The sequence below is a fragment of the Phalacrocorax aristotelis genome, chromosome 9 (genome assembly GCF_949628215.1).
Source record: "Phalacrocorax aristotelis chromosome 9, bGulAri2.1, whole genome shotgun sequence".
Lineage (NCBI taxonomy): Eukaryota > Metazoa > Chordata > Aves > Suliformes > Phalacrocoracidae > Phalacrocorax > Phalacrocorax aristotelis.
The window spans coordinates 37615915-37633714 of NC_134284.1; the positions used below are offsets into that span (position 1 = coordinate 37615915).

The 17800-nt window shown below is 45.1% G+C and overlaps 1 protein-coding gene across 4 annotated transcripts; it reads left to right on the plus strand.

Annotated features, from left to right (window-relative positions):
• Nucleotides 1-63: 63 nt before the first annotated feature.
• Nucleotides 64-16332, plus strand: KLHL28 (kelch like family member 28). 4 transcript variants are annotated; one of them, XM_075104415.1, is made up of 6 exons: nt 64-199; nt 810-895; nt 3080-3978; nt 6562-7005; nt 11536-11744; nt 12349-16332. In XM_075104415.1, the coding sequence occupies exons 3-6, from the start codon at nt 3080-3082 to the stop codon at nt 12510-12512; spliced, it is 1716 nt and encodes a 571-aa protein (XP_074960516.1). In that variant the 5' UTR covers nt 64-199; nt 810-895; the 3' UTR covers nt 12513-16332. The 4 variants fall into 4 exon arrangements, with proteins under 4 accessions (XP_074960516.1, XP_074960514.1, XP_074960517.1 ...); XM_075104414.1 differs by lacking the exons at nt 64-199; nt 810-895 and adding exons at nt 2135-2388; nt 2475-2628; XM_075104413.1 differs by lacking the exon at nt 810-895 and having other exon boundaries at nt 97-199.
• The last annotated feature ends 1468 nt before the right edge of the window (nt 16333-17800 follow it).

Genomic DNA, 17800 nt, shown 5'->3' on the forward strand with positions numbered 1-17800 from the left:
GGGCTCTGTGGGTGCGCGGCGCGTCCCCGCCGCTGATTGGGGGTGGTGTGGGGCGGTGGCGCCGCCGGCGGTGCGCGTCACTTCCGGGCGCCGCCGTAGGAGCGGAGGCGGCGGTGCGGGACGGCGGTGCGGAGCGGAGCGGAGCGGAGCGGGACGGCGGGCCGGGCCTCGGCGCGGCCTGCGTCACCCCCGCCCTCAGGTGAGCCCGACCTGCCCCACCCCGCGGCTCCGGCCGGGACCCGTCCGCCTGCCGGTAGCGTTTTCGCGCCCGCTGGTAGCGCGGCGGGGACCCGCTGTTCCCGGCTCGGTCTCTGAGGCGTGGGTGGGGCGGGCAGCGGCGGCGGCCCCGCGGCCATGGGAGCCGTGCGGGGGGAGACTGGGGCGGGGCGGCGGGAGGTCCCCCGGTCCTCCGGAGGCTGCCCGCTGAGGAGGCGGCAGGGAGGGAAACGCGCCGCTGGTTTTTTTTAAGCTCTACCCTGTTAAGCAGGTTGGGAGCCGAGCTTAAGCACCAGAGTTAGGCGCAAGGACGCGGAGAGCATAAAACTTCATAAGCGAGGCAGTTTATTCCTGCAAATTATCTCTTGCGCTTCTTTTTGGCAGGCGGAAGGCGCTTTTCGCGATGTGCCGGGTGTTCAGAACCGCAGTTTAGGGCGGGCACTTAGGGGTTTTGGGCTTTCCAGTGAGTAACAAAGCCAGACGAGTCGCTCGCTGGCTCCAACCATTTTGTAGCCTAAATAAGGAACTGGCAAGCACTTAAATACTAACTTGAAACAGAGAAGTGCCTGGAGCTCTTCCTGCTGTTTTCACAGAAAGAAAAGACTGTTCTGCATCGCTTACTGGGCATCGCCACGTACCCTGATTTTTGGAAGAGTAGCTCTTCAGCAAGCGAGCTTAGGTATTGATGTTTCTCGTTAACCTTTTTATTTCCAATAATTCCTTCTCTGCTCTTCAGGATAAGTTTTATTCACAGACTGTGGAAAGGACCTGAGAGCCCAGAGTCTAGGGGCAACCGTTGGGCTTGTGCTGTGAGCATGCACTGTCAGACTAGCATATGTTTTTCAGGGCTGATAAATGCTCCAGTTTCTGATTTCTTGCACAAGAATAAAATAAATGCATGCAAATACATGGTGTGGGTGAGCATTGCCGTGCAGGGGGCATGTAAGATACAACAGCAGGCATCTGTACCAAGTTGGTACAAAAAGTTTTATTCCTGCAGAATAACTTAAAACCACCTATAATTAACTACATTTACAAGTTTTGCATCTGAACTGTAACAGTTCCTTTTTCCTTCTGCATGGTGTTACCTTGCAGTTTATGATTTCTGCATACACATACACCCAAGTTAGGAACTGAGCACGAACACAAAAGGAAAAGAAACTGGTTTAGCTGCTGAACAGCTCTTTCCCACCCTATACTCCCCCCCCATATAATTTGTGCTGCAAACACATCTTTATATGGAAAATGTTGTATGGAATCCTGCCTTTTGCAGATATGCTTAAAATACTCTTTTAATATGGGTTTTTTTTCTAGCGTAGGGTTGTAGTAGGAGAGGGATGATCTTGCTTATCTTGTCGTGGGTAAGAGATTTTCTGTCCCTAGCTGTAAGCCTTCCCTTCTCTCTCAGTGCTATTATGTTCTGTATTTAAATGTTGGCAACTAATTTTATTCTTTCAGATTAAGCACTTTGTAAGTAGGCTCACTGCAAATTAGATGTCAGTTAAGGAGCTGCGAGAACGATGAACTTATTATTAAGATTAAAGAGGTGAGATCTTGAAGTTTGTGTAGTCATTTAGCAAATCAGGATTAAATCAGCTTTTCAGTTCAGAAATCGGGTGGTTGCAGTGTTCTCTGTAGAACAATAGTTGTATTTCCTTGTGGTCCAGGATTCTGACATGTTCGTACCCTCCACCCTCTCACCGGTACAATAAATCAGTCTGAATAAAGAGCTGCAGAACTGCTTCTCCGACAGGTAGTGGTGGGTAGCACCATTTGAATTTTAATGACACTGAAATTAGAGCAGGTATCATAGTGCCTTCAAGTGTCATGATGCAAACTGAAACTTTTTGGAAGAAGCATTCGGGGGTTTTGTGGAGCTGTAGGTAGGAGCGAGGATCCTACTCTCTGCCCTTACCAGTCATTTTAGGGAGTGCAGGAAGCTGCCGGTGCCGTGAGGACATGGAAGTGGTGATAAACAGCAGGATGCTCAGACAGTCCGCCTGGGACCTGCTGCTGTGCTCCCCCTGGGAAGCACCCACCAGCCCCCATCCCTCGCCCCTTGATGGTGGAGGCAGGCCCAGCTCCAGTCTTCCCAGGTCAGATCTCCCCGGAGGGCAAGGGCAAGTGCACTGGGGATTTTCTCTGACAGTGGAAGCCACTCAGTGAGGTGAGGTAAGGATCTCCCCCTTCTCCTGGGCTGCTCTGCCCACCCGGAGTGCAGGGACCTCTTCTCCAGCACCCCTTTTCCCACGGCCCAGGGCCCTGCTGGCTCTGTGGGTCTCTTTCGCCTCTTTGCGCAGGGGGAGCGGAGGGCAGGGCCCTGCCGACTGCTGGGGCCCTGCCCGCAGCACTGGTTGAGGGGGAGCACAGCAGGGCTCGGCTGCACCGCAGCAGCATGAAGCAGGCTGCAAGGTGAGGAGCAGAACATAGTTTAAGAACTTGTAAAACTTTGTCTCAAATAAGCCAGTTCTATTCTTTTTTTATCTCTATTTTTATTTCAGTCACTGTTCAGTTCTCTTAAGTATCTGACGTGGAATCTTATAATCTTTTCGACGCTTCAGATAATATGCATTTTACTCCAGAACAAAAAAAAAAAAAGGGTGGTGGTAGGGTTTTTTTTTTAAGTCAAAGATTAGTATAGCACACACTATTAATAAACATTTGATTGTCCTTGTTATAACCTGCAGGAAAAAACATACAAGGATCGAAAAAGCAAATTGGAAAGTAATAAACCTAATTAAGATAAAAGCAAAAATGGAAAAATATTTTTCAAATGTTATGTGTGGCATGTCTAAGTAACATGAGTAATGAAGCTGTTGAAATGAAGCCCTGAGTAATGCGTTAAAAATTCTGTTTGTCACAGATGGACCAGTCGTCTCCAACCTACATGCTTGCCAACTTAACCCACTTGCATTCTGAACAGCTTCTGCAAGGCCTGAACCTCCTTCGCCAGCATCACGAGCTCTGTGACATTATCCTCAGAGTTGGCGATGTCAAGATCCATGCCCACAAAGTGGTGCTTGCCAGCATCAGCCCGTATTTCAAAGCCATGTTCACTGGGAACCTTTCGGAGAAGGAAAACTCGGAGGTGGAGTTCCAGTGCATTGATGAGGCAGCCCTGCAGGCCATCGTGGAGTATGCCTACACGGGAACTGTGTTTATCTCGCAGGACACCGTGGAGTCGCTTCTTCCAGCTGCCAATCTTCTCCAGATCAAACTGGTCGTGAAGGAGTGCTGCGCATTTCTTGAAAGCCAGCTCGATCCTGGCAATTGCATCGGGATTTCCCGTTTTGCAGAGACCTACGGCTGCCACGACCTCTACTTGGCTGCGAACAAGTACATTTGTCAGAACTTTGAAGATGTTTGTCAGACGGAGGAGTTTTTTGAGCTTACGCATTCTGAATTGGATGAAATTGTTTCCAATGACTGCTTGAACGTTGTGACAGAGGAAACAGTTTTTTATGCGCTAGAGTCCTGGATCAAATATGACGTGCAGGAGCGACAGAAGTACTTAGCACAGCTGCTACACTGCGTTCGGTTGCCGCTGCTGAGCGTGAAGTTCCTTACGAGGTTATATGAAGCAAACCATCTCATTCGTGATGACCACACTTGTAAACATCTGCTAAACGAGGCCCTGAAATACCACTTTATGCCTGAACACAGACTGTCCCACCAGACCATGTTGATGACACGACCTCGCTGTGCTCCTAAAGTTCTTTGTGCTGTCGGAGGAAAAGCTGGGCTGTTCGCGTGTTTGGAAAGGTAAGTAACAGTCAAGTTGTGGCAGCAGTTGAATGGCGTGATGGTCACACCTGTTTGTTATCGCCCTGGGTCAGGATTATGACAGTCGCTGAAGAGCCGTGGTTTGCAGGACTGTAGTTACTGCTTTCCTTCATAAGAACTCTGAGGTAGATCTTTTTTTTGAACAATCACTGAATTCAAAATAATTTTTGCTTTCATGAGTAACCCTCGATGCGACAGGGGTGTTTTTTGTGCCACACAAATAGCTATGAAATCTTATCATTTTATAATTCTGTTGATTGAGAATTTGGTTAATAAAGTAGTTAATAAAGGTTTGTATGCTGCTACTTTATCCTTTCAGGTCTTTCCATTTTATGTAATCTTTCCCTGATCTATTATTATTCCAGACAAGCAAATCATAAAACCTAACTTAATATATGACAGATACGCTTCCCGATAACTCAAAAGTCCTTGCAATTGAAATAGACTTACTCAGAGAAGAACGAAGAGGTAATTCATAGCAATGTCATGTTCTTGATCACAATGTAATCGTGACTTCAGTCTCTGCTGCTGAGCAGGTATCCGTATCTGTGCTGGCAGAAACAGGTAAGTCCCCATCTTTCTTCACCTGGTTTTCAAAACGAACCTTCTTTTCAGTTACTGGACTAGTTTGTTACATCCCTGAGGCTAATCATGTGAGCAAAAGGAATGTAATGGAGAGAAAAATAGCTTTCTTCCCCAAACTGGTACGGCTGGGTTTACTTTTACCTTGTATTAACATTTCCAGAAATGGCAGTTAAGCTATGCGTGGGTCTGCGTATGCGCACGCTGACACATACGCGTGTAGCGCTTTGGTCTTGAGCGTACCCTTGTCAACACGGCAAAGGTTTTCTGGGTTAAAGCAGACTACCCAAACTGGCTCTGCAGCGGATTTCTGGGGTGAGATTTTACTGAGAGATGTTCTTTTCTATGGCAGTTACAGAATCAATCCCAGAATCCCAGGCTGGAAGGGACCTCAGGGATCACCTAGTCCAACCTCTCTAGGAAGTGCACAGGCTAGACAAGATGGTTCCATGCTCACGTATATATACATACACTTAAATACCTGCATGTTCTTTTTCCCTGTGTTTAGAGGTATTGAAGTTATTTAAAGTTAATTTTCCGGATAATAGGGATCGATGGTAAACTAGATGTTGGGACTGGGAATTGTTGGGTTTATAGATTTAAAAAATTAAAGGGGTTTTTTACTTAATAAAAAGTCTGTTTGAATCCTCTGATATTCTTCAGCTCTGTTTCTTTGGCAGCTTCTTCAACGACTGTAGTAATATTACACACAAATGTAGTTTGGGGTATTTGGTTATTTCTTTTTTTAACAAAAATGATGCTCTTTACTATTATTAACCATGTTTTAATACATATAAAAATTTGCTCTTCCTTAATTTATTATTCATGTTAGTCTTCCCTAAGCTGTTGTTCCAGTTAATACTTAAGTTTAAACAGTTGCTCTTGATGTACAAAAAAAAGAGTCGCAGATCAATTTCAATAAATAATTCTTAATACAGTTAAAACTGTGAAGCAGAAAACCTTATTTCCACTATTTTCACTCTACTTTTCCTTTGTACTTGCAGGGAGGCTGGGTTTTCACTTAGAGTGAGCTGCTGCTGCTTCATAATAACAAAATTAATTGGCATATATTTAGTACTGCTCTTTGTTAACTGGACTGCTGCTGTCAAGAGCCAGCCTGGTGTTTCAGTAGTCAGTGGCTATCTGTTCTCCAGTGGCTTCATTTGCTTGCACGTTTTTCTGAACAGATCATATTTTCTGTGTATTAGATATTCTTTTAAATAATTTAGGTAATTCAGTAACTAAACTATTTAGGCAGGTTGACTAGCCTTTATACGTGATAGGCTAGACTCACCATATTTTAAGACTGAGTATAATAAAAAGAAAATGCAAATAAGCTGTGTTTTGAAAAAAGATTTTTTCAAATTAGTTTGTTCTACTTTGACGATTCATCTAAATTATACAGTGCCTGTAAAATACGTACTTATGAAACCACAAATTGTACTTCCTAAGTGTATGTTTGTACGTGTATAAATAGACACATGCTTCCCCCTCTAACTCTCCTTTCCTCTTTCTCCCATCACTGTGGCTGTTCTGACTTTTTTGTGTTCGGTTTACCCTCCTTATCCCTTTGGTTTGTATTTTTAGCTTACCCCAGTCACAGCCTACCTCCAAATGCTGCTGTGGCGTCAGCACCGCGTTGTCTTCCCTCGCATTACCCACGGTGCTGCCCTGCTTCCCCCGTAGTCTGCCTCGTTTGTACTTTCAAAACTCGTCGTTTCAGGTCTCAGACTCGGTGCCGTGGCTACTTGCTCTGTTGCTGCATCACTCTGTATGCCGTGAGGCCCTGGGGTTTTAACTGTTTAGAAGAGTAAACAGCATTTGATTTTTAGCTTGCGTTTGGGCTATTGGAAGGAACAGCAAACATCAGATGGGACACATGAAATACTCTTAAGACTGTGTTCCTTGACGCTCACTTGCGCTTCACAGAGCTTCAGAAGGCTAGGTTTGCTCACGTAATCTCTGTTTTTTCTATTTCAGTGTTGAAATGTATTTTCCCCAGAATGACTCCTGGATAGGCCTGGCACCTCTTAGCATTCCCCGCTACGAATTTGGAATATGCGTGCTAGACCAGAAAATATATGTTGTAGGAGGGATTGCAACCCACGTGTGTCAAGGCATCAGCTACCGAAAGCATGAGAATTCAGTGGAGTGCTGGGACCCCGATACGAACACTTGGACATCTCTTGAAAGGATGTTTGAGAGCCGGAGCACTCTGGGAGTGGTCGTTCTGGCAGGAGAGCTCTACGCCTTAGGTGGCTACGATGGGCAGTCTTATTTACGAACTGTAGAGAAATACATTCCTAAAGTGAAGGAATGGCAGCTGGTGGCCCCAATGAACAAAACCAGAAGTTGTTTTGCTGCAGCTGTCTTGGATGGAATGATATACGCCATCGGTGGGTACGGCCCTGCCCATATGAACAGGTATGTGCTTCTGATGTGCCTCGCTCGACGTCATAAGCTGGAAATTGGCAAAACTCACTGTTACGCTTGCGTTTGGCAGCCACTTAAAAGTTATTCCAAGGTGGATTGGTAATCCCCAGTGGGCCTCATTAATCCTTGTTCTGCAGTATCAGTCTGATAATTCAACCGGGAAATCTTTATTTCAACTTAGCTTTACGTGTTCCAGCTCTGAGCTGGCCTGTTTGGGTTGTTGTTGGTTTTGATTTTGTTTTGGGTCTTTTTAAATCCTTAAGAAGGGCAAATGGTAAAGACAAAACATGCATGTATATTGCTAAGCAAGGTAGTGCAAAACACCTGACCTTGTAGGCACCCAAGCTGGTTAACTCGGCGGATCAGTATTGTGAGGGCTTATTGGCTCGGGCCCCGAGGTGGTGTGCTTGTAACTGTGCCACAGTGCTGCGCCCCCGTTACTGAGCCCTCGGGGGAGGCTTGCTTAGCACTGTGCCAGTGCGATGTAAATCCTTGTACCTCAAGCCTGCAAAATATTAGGATGCCTGGTTAACTTCAACGTTTAAAACACTGATTTGAAATTAAAAGGATTTGTTACGTGCTTAATATACACAAAATAAATATATACCTCAGATGGAACCTTAAAGAAGTCTTAATGATGACAATAAAGTTCAGGATGGTGGTTACTGGTCTGGCTCGCGGGTACAAGTTGGCTTGCTTTAGACCTTACGTTCACAAGGTTTCCTAGTACCAGCACGCTCTTTAATTGCTGTGTTCCACATCGCTCTCTGTGGATGGACAGGGGCATTTAGTTACACAAAGACATAATTTGTACTCTTTTCATTAAAATGGGAGCAAATCAGCTGTGTGTCCCTTCAGGAAGCAAGTTAATAAACTACAAGTCTAAATAACTGAAGAAAGAATGAAAATGAAAATCTTGCTTATAGGAGGGGATGCATCGATTGTTTAACAGTGTAGTATTACATTGCACTAGTCATTAATTGTACTTACCCTTTACACTTCATATGTTTTTATGTAAAACAGTTTGCGAAGCAAAGGATTGGTTTCCAAATAGGAAAGTATAGCTAAGTAGTTTTCATTTGGGAAATGCAAACAATTTTTTGAGTTACTGAAATACAACACAGCAATAAGTCCGACCATTTCGTGTGGTTGCAACAGGATTTTTTTGAAACTTAACCGCTCGCTAGAGATAAGCCTGGGGCGGCATGCCAGTGTCTGAGGGAGGGTGTGCTAGCGGGGCCCTTCGGGCTGCCGTCTCAGTGGAGGTCGGGGATGGAGATCCGTGTGGCAGCAAAGCCACACGGGTTATGGATGTATTGGACACCTGAGAATGGTCATGAAGGAATTGGGGCTTCTGCCCCCAAAAAGGTGGTGGGATCAACAGCCCAAGTGAAGTGCCTCTACACCAACACACGCAGCGAGGGCAACAAACAGGAGAAGCTGGAAGCTGTTGTGCAGCAGGAGAACTATGATATAGTTGCCGTTGCAGAAACACAGGGGATGACTCGCACAACTGGAGTGCTGCAATGGATGGCTATAAACTCTTCAGAAGGGACAGGGAGGGCAGGAGAGGCGGTGGGGTAGCCCTGGGTGTCAGGGAGTGTCTGGACTGTCTAGAGCTTAATAATGGTGACAATAGGGTTGAGTTTTATGGGTAGGAATCGGGGAAGGGCCAACAAGGCAGAGATCATGGTGGGAGTCTGTTACAGACCACCCATCCAGGAGGAAGAGGCATATGAAATATTCTATCAGCAACTGGGAGAAGTCTCACAATTGCTAGCCCTCGTTCTCATGGGGAACTTCAACATACTGGATCTGGTAACTGGACCTATTTTCCACAAACAAGGAAGGACTTGTGGGTGATGTGATGGTTGGAGGCTGGTTTTGGCACAGCAGTCATGAAATGATAGAGCTTTTGATTCTCAAAGGAGTAAGGAGGGGGGTCAGCAGAACTGCCACCTTGGCCTTCTGGAGGGCAGACTTTAGCCTGTTCAGGAGACTAAGTGACAGAGTCCCAGGGGAGGCAGCCCTGATGGGCAGAGGGGTCCAGGAAGGCTCAACATACTTCAAGGAGGAAGTTTAAAGGCGCAGGAACAGGTTGTCCTCATGTGCTGAAAGATGAGCCGTCGGGGAAGACCAGCCTGGCTGAGCAGAGAGCTTTGGCTGGAACTCAGGAGATAAAAAGGGAGAGCTTATGACCTTTGGAAGAAGGGGCAGGCAAGTTAGGGAAGAGTGTCTGGAAAGTGCCCGGCAGAGAAGGCCCTGGGGGTGCTGGCTGACAGCCGGCTGGGCATGAGCCAGCAGTGCCCAGGTGGCCAAGGAGGCCACCAGCCCCCGGGCTTGTGTCAGCACTGGTGTGGCCAGCAGGAGCCGGGCAGGGATGGGGCCCCTGTGCTCGGCCCTGGGGAGGCCCCACCTCGAATGCTGGGCTCAGGTTTGGGCCCCTCGGGACAAGAAGGGCCTGGAGGGGCTGGAGCGTGTCCAGAGAAGGGCAGCGGGGCTGGGGCAGGGTCTGGAGCACAAGTGTGCTGGGGGGCGGCTGGGGGAGCTGGGGGGGTTTAGCCTGGAGAAGGGGAGGCCGAGGGGAGCCCTTCTCGCTCTCTGCAGCTGCCTGAGAGGGGCTGGAGTGAGGGGGGGGCTGGTCTCTGCTCCCAGGTCACCAGTGACAGGGCGAGAGGGAACGGCCTCAAGCTGCGTCAGGGGAGGTTTAGGCTGGGTATGAGGGAAAATTTATTTACTGAGGGAGTGGTGAGGCATTGGAAGAGGCTGCCTAGAGAGGTGGGGGAGTCACCCCCGCCAAGCTGTGTAGACGTGGTGCTTGAGGACATGGTTTAGTTGTGGACTTGGCACTGTTGGGTTAGTGGTTGGACTTGATGATCTTCAAGGTCTTTTCCAACTGAAACAATTCTATGGTTTTATTATTAATGTGGCATTATTCTAATTTCTTTATATTTTAAGTTATGAACTGTAATAGCATTCAAAATACTTAATAGACAAGCAAGCCATCTCCAAAAGTTTTCTGTTGACTCTAGGATTTCTTCACATGGGGTTTGGACCCGGAATGCTGAAGCTGCGCTGTTGTCCTGCGCGGTCGCTCCGAGCTCCATGCTGTCTTTGTGCCATACAGAAGTATCAGCTTTAGTAGTAGATTAAACAGTCATTTGCAGAGTGGATCAGGGGTACCAGGGCTACTGCGGGGCCTGTGGGTGCTCGCTCCACTGCAACCTTGTTGCACAGACCATAAAAAAAAAAAAAGATAATCAAGCCCTTGCTGTGGCCAGAAGTGGTTCCCAAAAGTTGAACGTTCAGTGTGCACACAGGCCTGTGAAAGGTGAACTCGGTAACCTTCCATCAGGAATTGTCAGACTTGTCACTGGAGTAATAGGAAATGTGTTTATTGGGCTGGTACCCGTAAAGGGAAAGCTCTTGACAGCACTGAAGTTCTGCAGTGGCCTCACTCCCTGTGCCACATCTATTTTCCTCAGTCAGAAAGGAACCGCCAGCAGCTCCTCTTGAGTTATTAGAATCTGATATTTCATAATTTGCCTTATTATATTTAATTTTTATTGAACAATTTTGGTTTTATTGATTATTCAAGGGTGCGAGTAGCATGCCGTGCCATACGGTCGCCAGACTCCTACAAGCTCTAGCATTAAAGGAATTGCTGTGTAATTAAGCACGTTTTCTTCAACTCTGTAGTGCTTCTGACTTTCTCCTCCCCTCTCTTCTGCCCCCTCGTGCTACACATCCTGTCCCCAAAGCTACACTTAGGGCAGGGAGTGGCTACGTGCCGTGAGCGTGTTAATGACTCTGACCATCTGTACAGCTCCAGTGATTAAAAAAAAAATAATAATAACGATGATGATAATTCATTTCCACTTTATCCTGAAGGCCTCTTCTATCCTTCATGTTTTGACCAGCAACACCTTTACTGCTTTTCATGAGGGATGTGCTCTCCACGTTTTTTTTTTCCTCTTTGCCTGTTATTTTCGGACAAGCCTCAAGGAAGTTTTTGATTTGATGTGTTACCCAAATAGATACACTTCAGATCTGCATTGTGTTCAGTTTTTCACGAGCTGCCTTTTTTTGTAAATACCAGCAGTCGTCCTTGAAAGAGCTTTCCCTTCTGAGGCCAGCTTTGAAAAAATCTTGCTTTCTTTCAATATGTAAGCTGAAGGTCCAGGGTAGTAGCGTGAGGATGTCAGAGAAGTAGCTGGACTGCAGTCACTGTGTGAGGATGAAATATGTTAAAACTGCTTTTTGGAGAACCTCCAGCTGCGTTGTGTGGTCGAAGGAGAGTAGGATGTGGTCGATGCCTTTGAGGTGACAACACTGGCAATGTACTGCCGTTGGCCACGGAATTTCCCGTCAGCTCAAGCACTCTGTGTTGCATCGTTCCCGTGCGTGGTGATACCAGTTGGCAGAACTAGATGTACCTCTGACAAATGCCGATTTCTTGTGGAGTGAAATTCAAATGTCACTAACATCCAAGCCTCACGAGTTGTTTGCTTGTATTCGCAGCATGGAGCGTTACGATCCAAGCAGAAACCTGTGGGAGACAGTCGCTTCGATGGCTGATAAGCGAATAAACTTTGGCGTCGGTGTCATGCTGGGCTTCATTTTTGTGGTAGGCGGCCACAACGGTGTGTCTCACTTATCGAGCATAGAGAGATATGATCCTCATCAAAATCAGTGGACTGTGTGTCGACCCATGAAGGAACCCAGAACAGGTGGGGACATACAAAACTCTCAGCAGTTAACTCAGATATCGCTGCAGAAATAAACTGTAGGGACCTGAGAGAAGCTGCAGTAAAGTTGCAGCGACTGGTCTACAGAGCTTTGCGCTTCATCTCTAAACGGAGACTGCTTAATCAGCTCTGTGAAAGAATGAGTATTTATTTCTGTTTTTAATTTCAGTTCAGTTTAATACTGAGCTGTAACAAAAATAATATGAAGTAATATTTTTACCTTCTTTTTTTATCTCCGTTGATTTTGAGTGTGTTTCAGCAATTCTGTGGTTACCGTTCTACTGAATTTTTTAACATTGAGAGTCAGTAGCGCATCCTTTCTTCTGTCTCCCTGACACAGTGCTGGAACAGAAGAGCATTGCGTTGTCATAGAAAAGGGTGCAAGAACAGTAAAAAAGGAGTGCATGACCTGAACAGAGAGGGACTCTTCATTTACACCCGTTTTCCTTAAAGAAAACCCAAAGAAGGAGAGGCTGTGAGAACCTGTCTGTTCCACCTTCAGGTGGGGAGGGGGTTTTCATCGAGGAACAGAAATACTACTTATTTCCACACTTGGTGATCATGCAATCTTTTTTCTTTCCAACAGGAGTCGGTGCGGCTGTAATTGATAACTACCTTTATGTAGTTGGAGGCCATTCAGGGTCATCCTATCTGAACACTGTACAGAAATACGATCCCATCTCAGACACCTGGCTGGACTCTGCTGGGATGATGTACTGTCGATGCAATTTTGGTTTGACTGCACTTTGATGAAAAGCAGGACTTTACGGACCTGACGCAAAGATGGAGCTTAATCTGCTTGAAAATAAACCCTGCTGGTGGAGACCATAAGCTGCATTTTCTGAAGCTGGAAGAGTTGGAGGAATGTGGTGAAGTTGGGATTGAAATGAGGAAGGATTTGTTTTCCTCCGGTAAATGGCCTTTGTTACGCTAGTGCCAGAGGCAGAAGGAACGGAAAGCTTGTTACCAGCTGGGTTTAGATAGCGTCCTGTTAACGGCAGTGAGTTTTAGAGAGTACTGTACATGCCTGGGATATGATTAGGAAACTTACTGTATACCTAACCCTTCACTTTCTAGAGCTTTTCTCTCTTCCTCCTGCCTACTACGAAATATGAAGTTTACTGTGCTTGGGGTGAGAGGTGCGCGAATGTGTTGTATGACTGGACAGTTCGCTGATAGTTGTCTGGTCGTGTCTTCATATTAAGAAAAGCCAGTGCTTCATCTTTTTTTTTTTTTTTTTTATGAACAGCAACTAAAGGGCTGCCTTGTTTTCTGTATCTCAAGGTTTGTAAATAATAAATGCCATAGTCTGTTGCCTGTACACTCTCCTTCGTTACCCGCTTGCTGGTAGGAGGGCTGGGATGGTAATTAGTAACTACTTCAAGAAATTTGCAAGGCAAACTTATTGCCTCCTTGTGAAATTTTTGGGTCTGCTGAAGAGAAATCACATTTTTAACTTTCCCTTATACTTTCTTTTTGTGGATAAATGAGCGCTAGATTAAATAACTTAATCTTGCTAGTCTGCTGTGCGTTTTCAGTTGTAATCCAAGGAAAAACTGCAACAGTCGCACATCGGAAGATGCCACACGCAGCATTCATAGCATGATGTAAAATAAATGCTCAAAAATGAATCCATCCCGTCCTTCTCCCGAGCGCACTTGTGTCCGTATTCCGTATGACTTCCTTTTTTTAAAAGAATGTATGATTGCTTTCTCAGAGTGTTCAGATACAAAAATGGTGCTACACGTAGGATTTAACAATAAGGCTGTTACTGATTTTTAGCGCGGTATGCATAAAGCATGATTGTTTTGATTGTTCTGGTGGGTTTTTTTCTTATTTGCTTGATACATTCGTGCCTCTGAAAACTGTCAAGAGAGCTCTGTTTGTTAAATTATTTTGTTTTTCAGAAGATCTACGTTTATCGTTCCTATTCTCACAAACACATAAATAGGGAATGAATAGCGAGACCCCACCTCGGGTTCTTCAGACAGTCTTGCCTTTAACACGAGTTGCAACGAGTGAGAGGCACGGGGCATAGTTGCTCATCCCAAGCGTGTGTCCTGTCTAACGGAGTACTGAAGGTCAGTTCCTGTCATGAACCAGAACCTCAAGAGGCGTAACTTTGTGATAGCCCTAAACATAGTGAAAATTTGGGCAGATAAAGAGAAGGTGATGCCCTGGGTTATAACCATTATTTAAAATAGATGATGGAATAAATATGAATTTTAGCTAATTTAGGATGTTTTGGTTTGTCTTCTGATTTTAACTAGGAATCATGGTTGTCTTGAATTTCTGTTTTGATGTCTGTGTGCGTATTGCCAGGCCTGGTACTGAAGAATTTTTTTCTGCCTCGAGTTGTTTCCCCCTGGTTTTAACATGTTAAATTAATGTTTGTTTCCCCTTGTTTTTTCAAGCCCGTATAGTATTATTTTTGAAGGTGCAATAATATATGAAATAGTTGCTTTAAAAGCCATTTCTTTCTAAGTATGCGACGTGGAGGGGTTTGAGTGTGCTTGATTTATTCTAAGTTCCTGCAAAGCTAATTGCAGCCAGGCAAACAATGGTGTTCCTTGTTCTTCCATACGCTGCCATTCAGATCTTAAACAGTCAAGGGGACGAGGGTGTTTTCACCATAAAATGTTATTCAAAGATAACAGGTGTTTGCACAGATTATAAAATCCTGCACGTATTCTTCAAATTTGGTAGAATTAAGCAGGACTTTAAAAGCAAATAAAATTAACAATGTCAGCATTTTCAATGCAGTTTATTTGACCCACTAAGGATTCTAGTTATATAGCAATAATAGCGTAATTTCAATTTCCCAGTGAATCTGTTGATGGGACACAATTAGCTACATGGTTGTACGTTGCGTGTTTGTGCGTGGGGAGGAGAAGGAAGGGGAGCAGGTTTGGGGATCAAGGGAGGTGTCTCGGCCCCTTGCGCAGATTGCCTTCTCGTTCTGTTCAGGTAAATGCACGAGCTGAGTGTTTCCATGTGCTGTTTGACTTTTCAGTCTCTTTCACAGAGATGCCATTGATTATCATATCTTCCAATCATATTTTTCCAATATACACCGAAGATAAAGACGCTTAACAATAGAATATAAAAAAAATCCTGACTTCAGAGGAGTTTATGCCTGTTGTTGATAGGAGGCTTTCCCCTCGGTGCGGTATGTACCACACCCTTTAGGTACTGCAGTAGGATTCCGTGAATGAAGACGCTCATAGATGTTCTGATGGCATTAGTAAACACAGTTTTCAGTTAGAAAGTGGTGCAAGGCATAGAAACGGTTCTGACTTCATCACAACAACAAATCTGGTGGTCGGGGTGGTGTTGATGGTTATTCAGTGTTTATATAGACGGCTTTCGTTGATGGAAGTCAACGCAAAATGTTTTACCCTCTTTACCTAGGCAGCTGCGGTGTGAAACGGGGTCACAGAGGGTGACCCCGTGTTGTGTAATGCGGCATTGCTAAATTTAAGATAGCAGCATAAACAATTTTGTTGGTGTGCAGGCTCGGTATGAAGAACAGGAAAACTGCCTAATACGCTGCTGCTGTTAGACGAGCTCCCTAGCTAGAAACGGATCGAGCAGCGTATCAACCTAGGGATCGCGTCACTTAAAATCATGCCAACTTCATTTTCTGTTCCGGGTGCTTGTCGTCCTGCTCACTGAAGTGCTTGGTTATCGGAAGATCAGACACAATCATCAGTTTAAACCTGCATTTAAGGAACAGTACTCTCATTGTAACGCCTGTCTTGCAGTTTAAAAATTAAGGACCTTCAAATAAGCTGTCATAGAACTATAAATTATCATCCAGTTCTATTTCTTAATCGCTCAAAATTATCTGTAAAGCACTTTAGGATGGGTATGAGTTTATACGTGTACATACAGTTCCTGAATTCCTGTTTTTTTCAAGATATTCATCCATAAGCTTCTTGACAGTCTCTCCTCCTACCAGGAATGCTTTTCTTTCAGAAAATCTAGTTGGAATCTCTAGAGGGGCAAATGTGTCCAGTCCACATTACAAACGGTTAACTGTTTCTGGGAGATAGCTAGATGTTACTTTTGTGAATTTGCCACCTGTAAGTCCCCATTCACTATATGAAACAATGCAAAATGTCCAAACTTGCCTTAAATGCTTGATATTTAACTGAAACGTAAAGAACTGGATGATAATTCCTATTTTTTTGCCTTATGCGCTGTGCTGTATTTTAAACCCAAGGATAACTATAATTTTTAGCAGGATTTAATAATTGTACAGAGAATACCAAATTGTACTCGGACTTGACCAGAGTGCTTTGCTTGGGAGTATAAAAAGATACATGTAGTTTTGTGTACGTAGAGTGTTTTTATGTGTACCTCTTCTTTTTTAGCAGCGGTGTCCCCGTTTTGTTATCGTTTACAAAAGTGGCATTTGAGTTCAACAGGAAAAATAACTGTAACCTGCATTCTCAGTCTTTACTAGTGTTCTCGGTGTGTTTGCTCTTGTGATAACGCTCTGTAAGTGTTGTTGTAACTATTTCATTGAATGTGAAACAGTTTAGTAAATAAACCTGGGAAAAACTCACTTGTGCGCTTCGTTGGATGGTGAATATAAACACGCTGTAGCATTAGTCTTCTAATGCACTAACATCTTTGAGTTGTTACTCACCAACAGCTCGGCCCTGCAAGGAAACAGCTCGAGCTAAGGGGTGGTGGAGCAGGAGGACGCTTGCCCTTCTTGGGGAGGGTGGAGCTGCCTGGAAGACCCTGGCCCCGATAACCGCGTTACAGGGTCTCTGCCTCATCGGTATCAGGAGCTCCCGTGGAAGAGGATTTTAGTACGTGGCTTGCTCTTTTCCATCTGTCCCTGTAGCCGTAGCTGTCGCCTCCCTGATGAATCAGTAACCATGGAAGGAACACAAACCCGCTTGTTCCCGCTTCCCTTGGCAGAAGAGCATGCTCTGGAAAGCTCCCGTACAAACTGTTCTCTCCTGGTGAAGTCCCAGCATCACTGAGTGGCTGCAGAAACAGGAGCTGTTCAGGGCCAAAAGGGTTTGCAGCTGCGTAGCTCTAGTTCACTGTTAGCTCCTCACAGCTGTGGTTTAGGTGGTGGTTTTGCTTCAGGTGGCGGCTTCCATGAAGTACCAGGAGAGGAGGCACCCCTCTCTCTCCATCAGTGAAATGCAAATTTAAGGCTTGGCAATTGTGCGGTGAAATCATTGTGTTTGCTGGCTGCATCTAAATAGAGGCAGAAATGGTTAATTTTATTTTTACACAGCTGAGGGCAGGGATTAGTGTGCTGAACTTGTGTTCTTGCCCAAGGCCTGAATTCAACATCTGGTTGCTGCCGTGGGAGAGGCCGTTCGCTGGCACGCACGGGTGCCCTGTGCCGCTGTCCATGAACCGTGCGTGATTGTGTAATCTGTGCACTCCAGCTAGAAAACGCTGCCTTTTACAGCCTTAGCCGTGCTGAAGCTGGCACAAAAGGGAAATACTCAAGTGATTTTCTTGGGGGGAGGAAGAAAAAAAAAATTACTAGATTAATAAAAGACTTTCAGGTAATACCCATCAAGGGTTTAGTTTTAGCTTTCTGTAACTTTAAAGGTTGCTATTACACATTGATATATCTGGTACATTTTACAGATAGACAGCGGGGAGAAGATTTTTTTCTGGTTTGTTTTAGCATAAAGTTACCTGTTTTTTAAAAAAATAAGATCGTGTCAGAAAAATACAAACACCTTGCATGGTGTTCGACCTAAAACAGTGCTAGGCAGTACGGTACGAAGCTACTGTCGTCCTCTTCTTTCTCCGGGTCTCAAGTATACCTGATACACAGAGCTGTGTTTTAGGGGTGGCCGGGAACGTAACAGTAAGAGGAGCATAACTGAGGCGTTCTAGCTGTCTAATATTAACTAGAGGTGGCAAAAAAATCATAAAATTCTGGTGCTTTTTTTAAAAAACATTACTCTTCTAAGCCCTCTGTAGGTGCAACCAGTAAACATTGATTTGGGAAGCTGCAGTGTAGTGCTTTTTATTGAAGAGCATGGCACCTT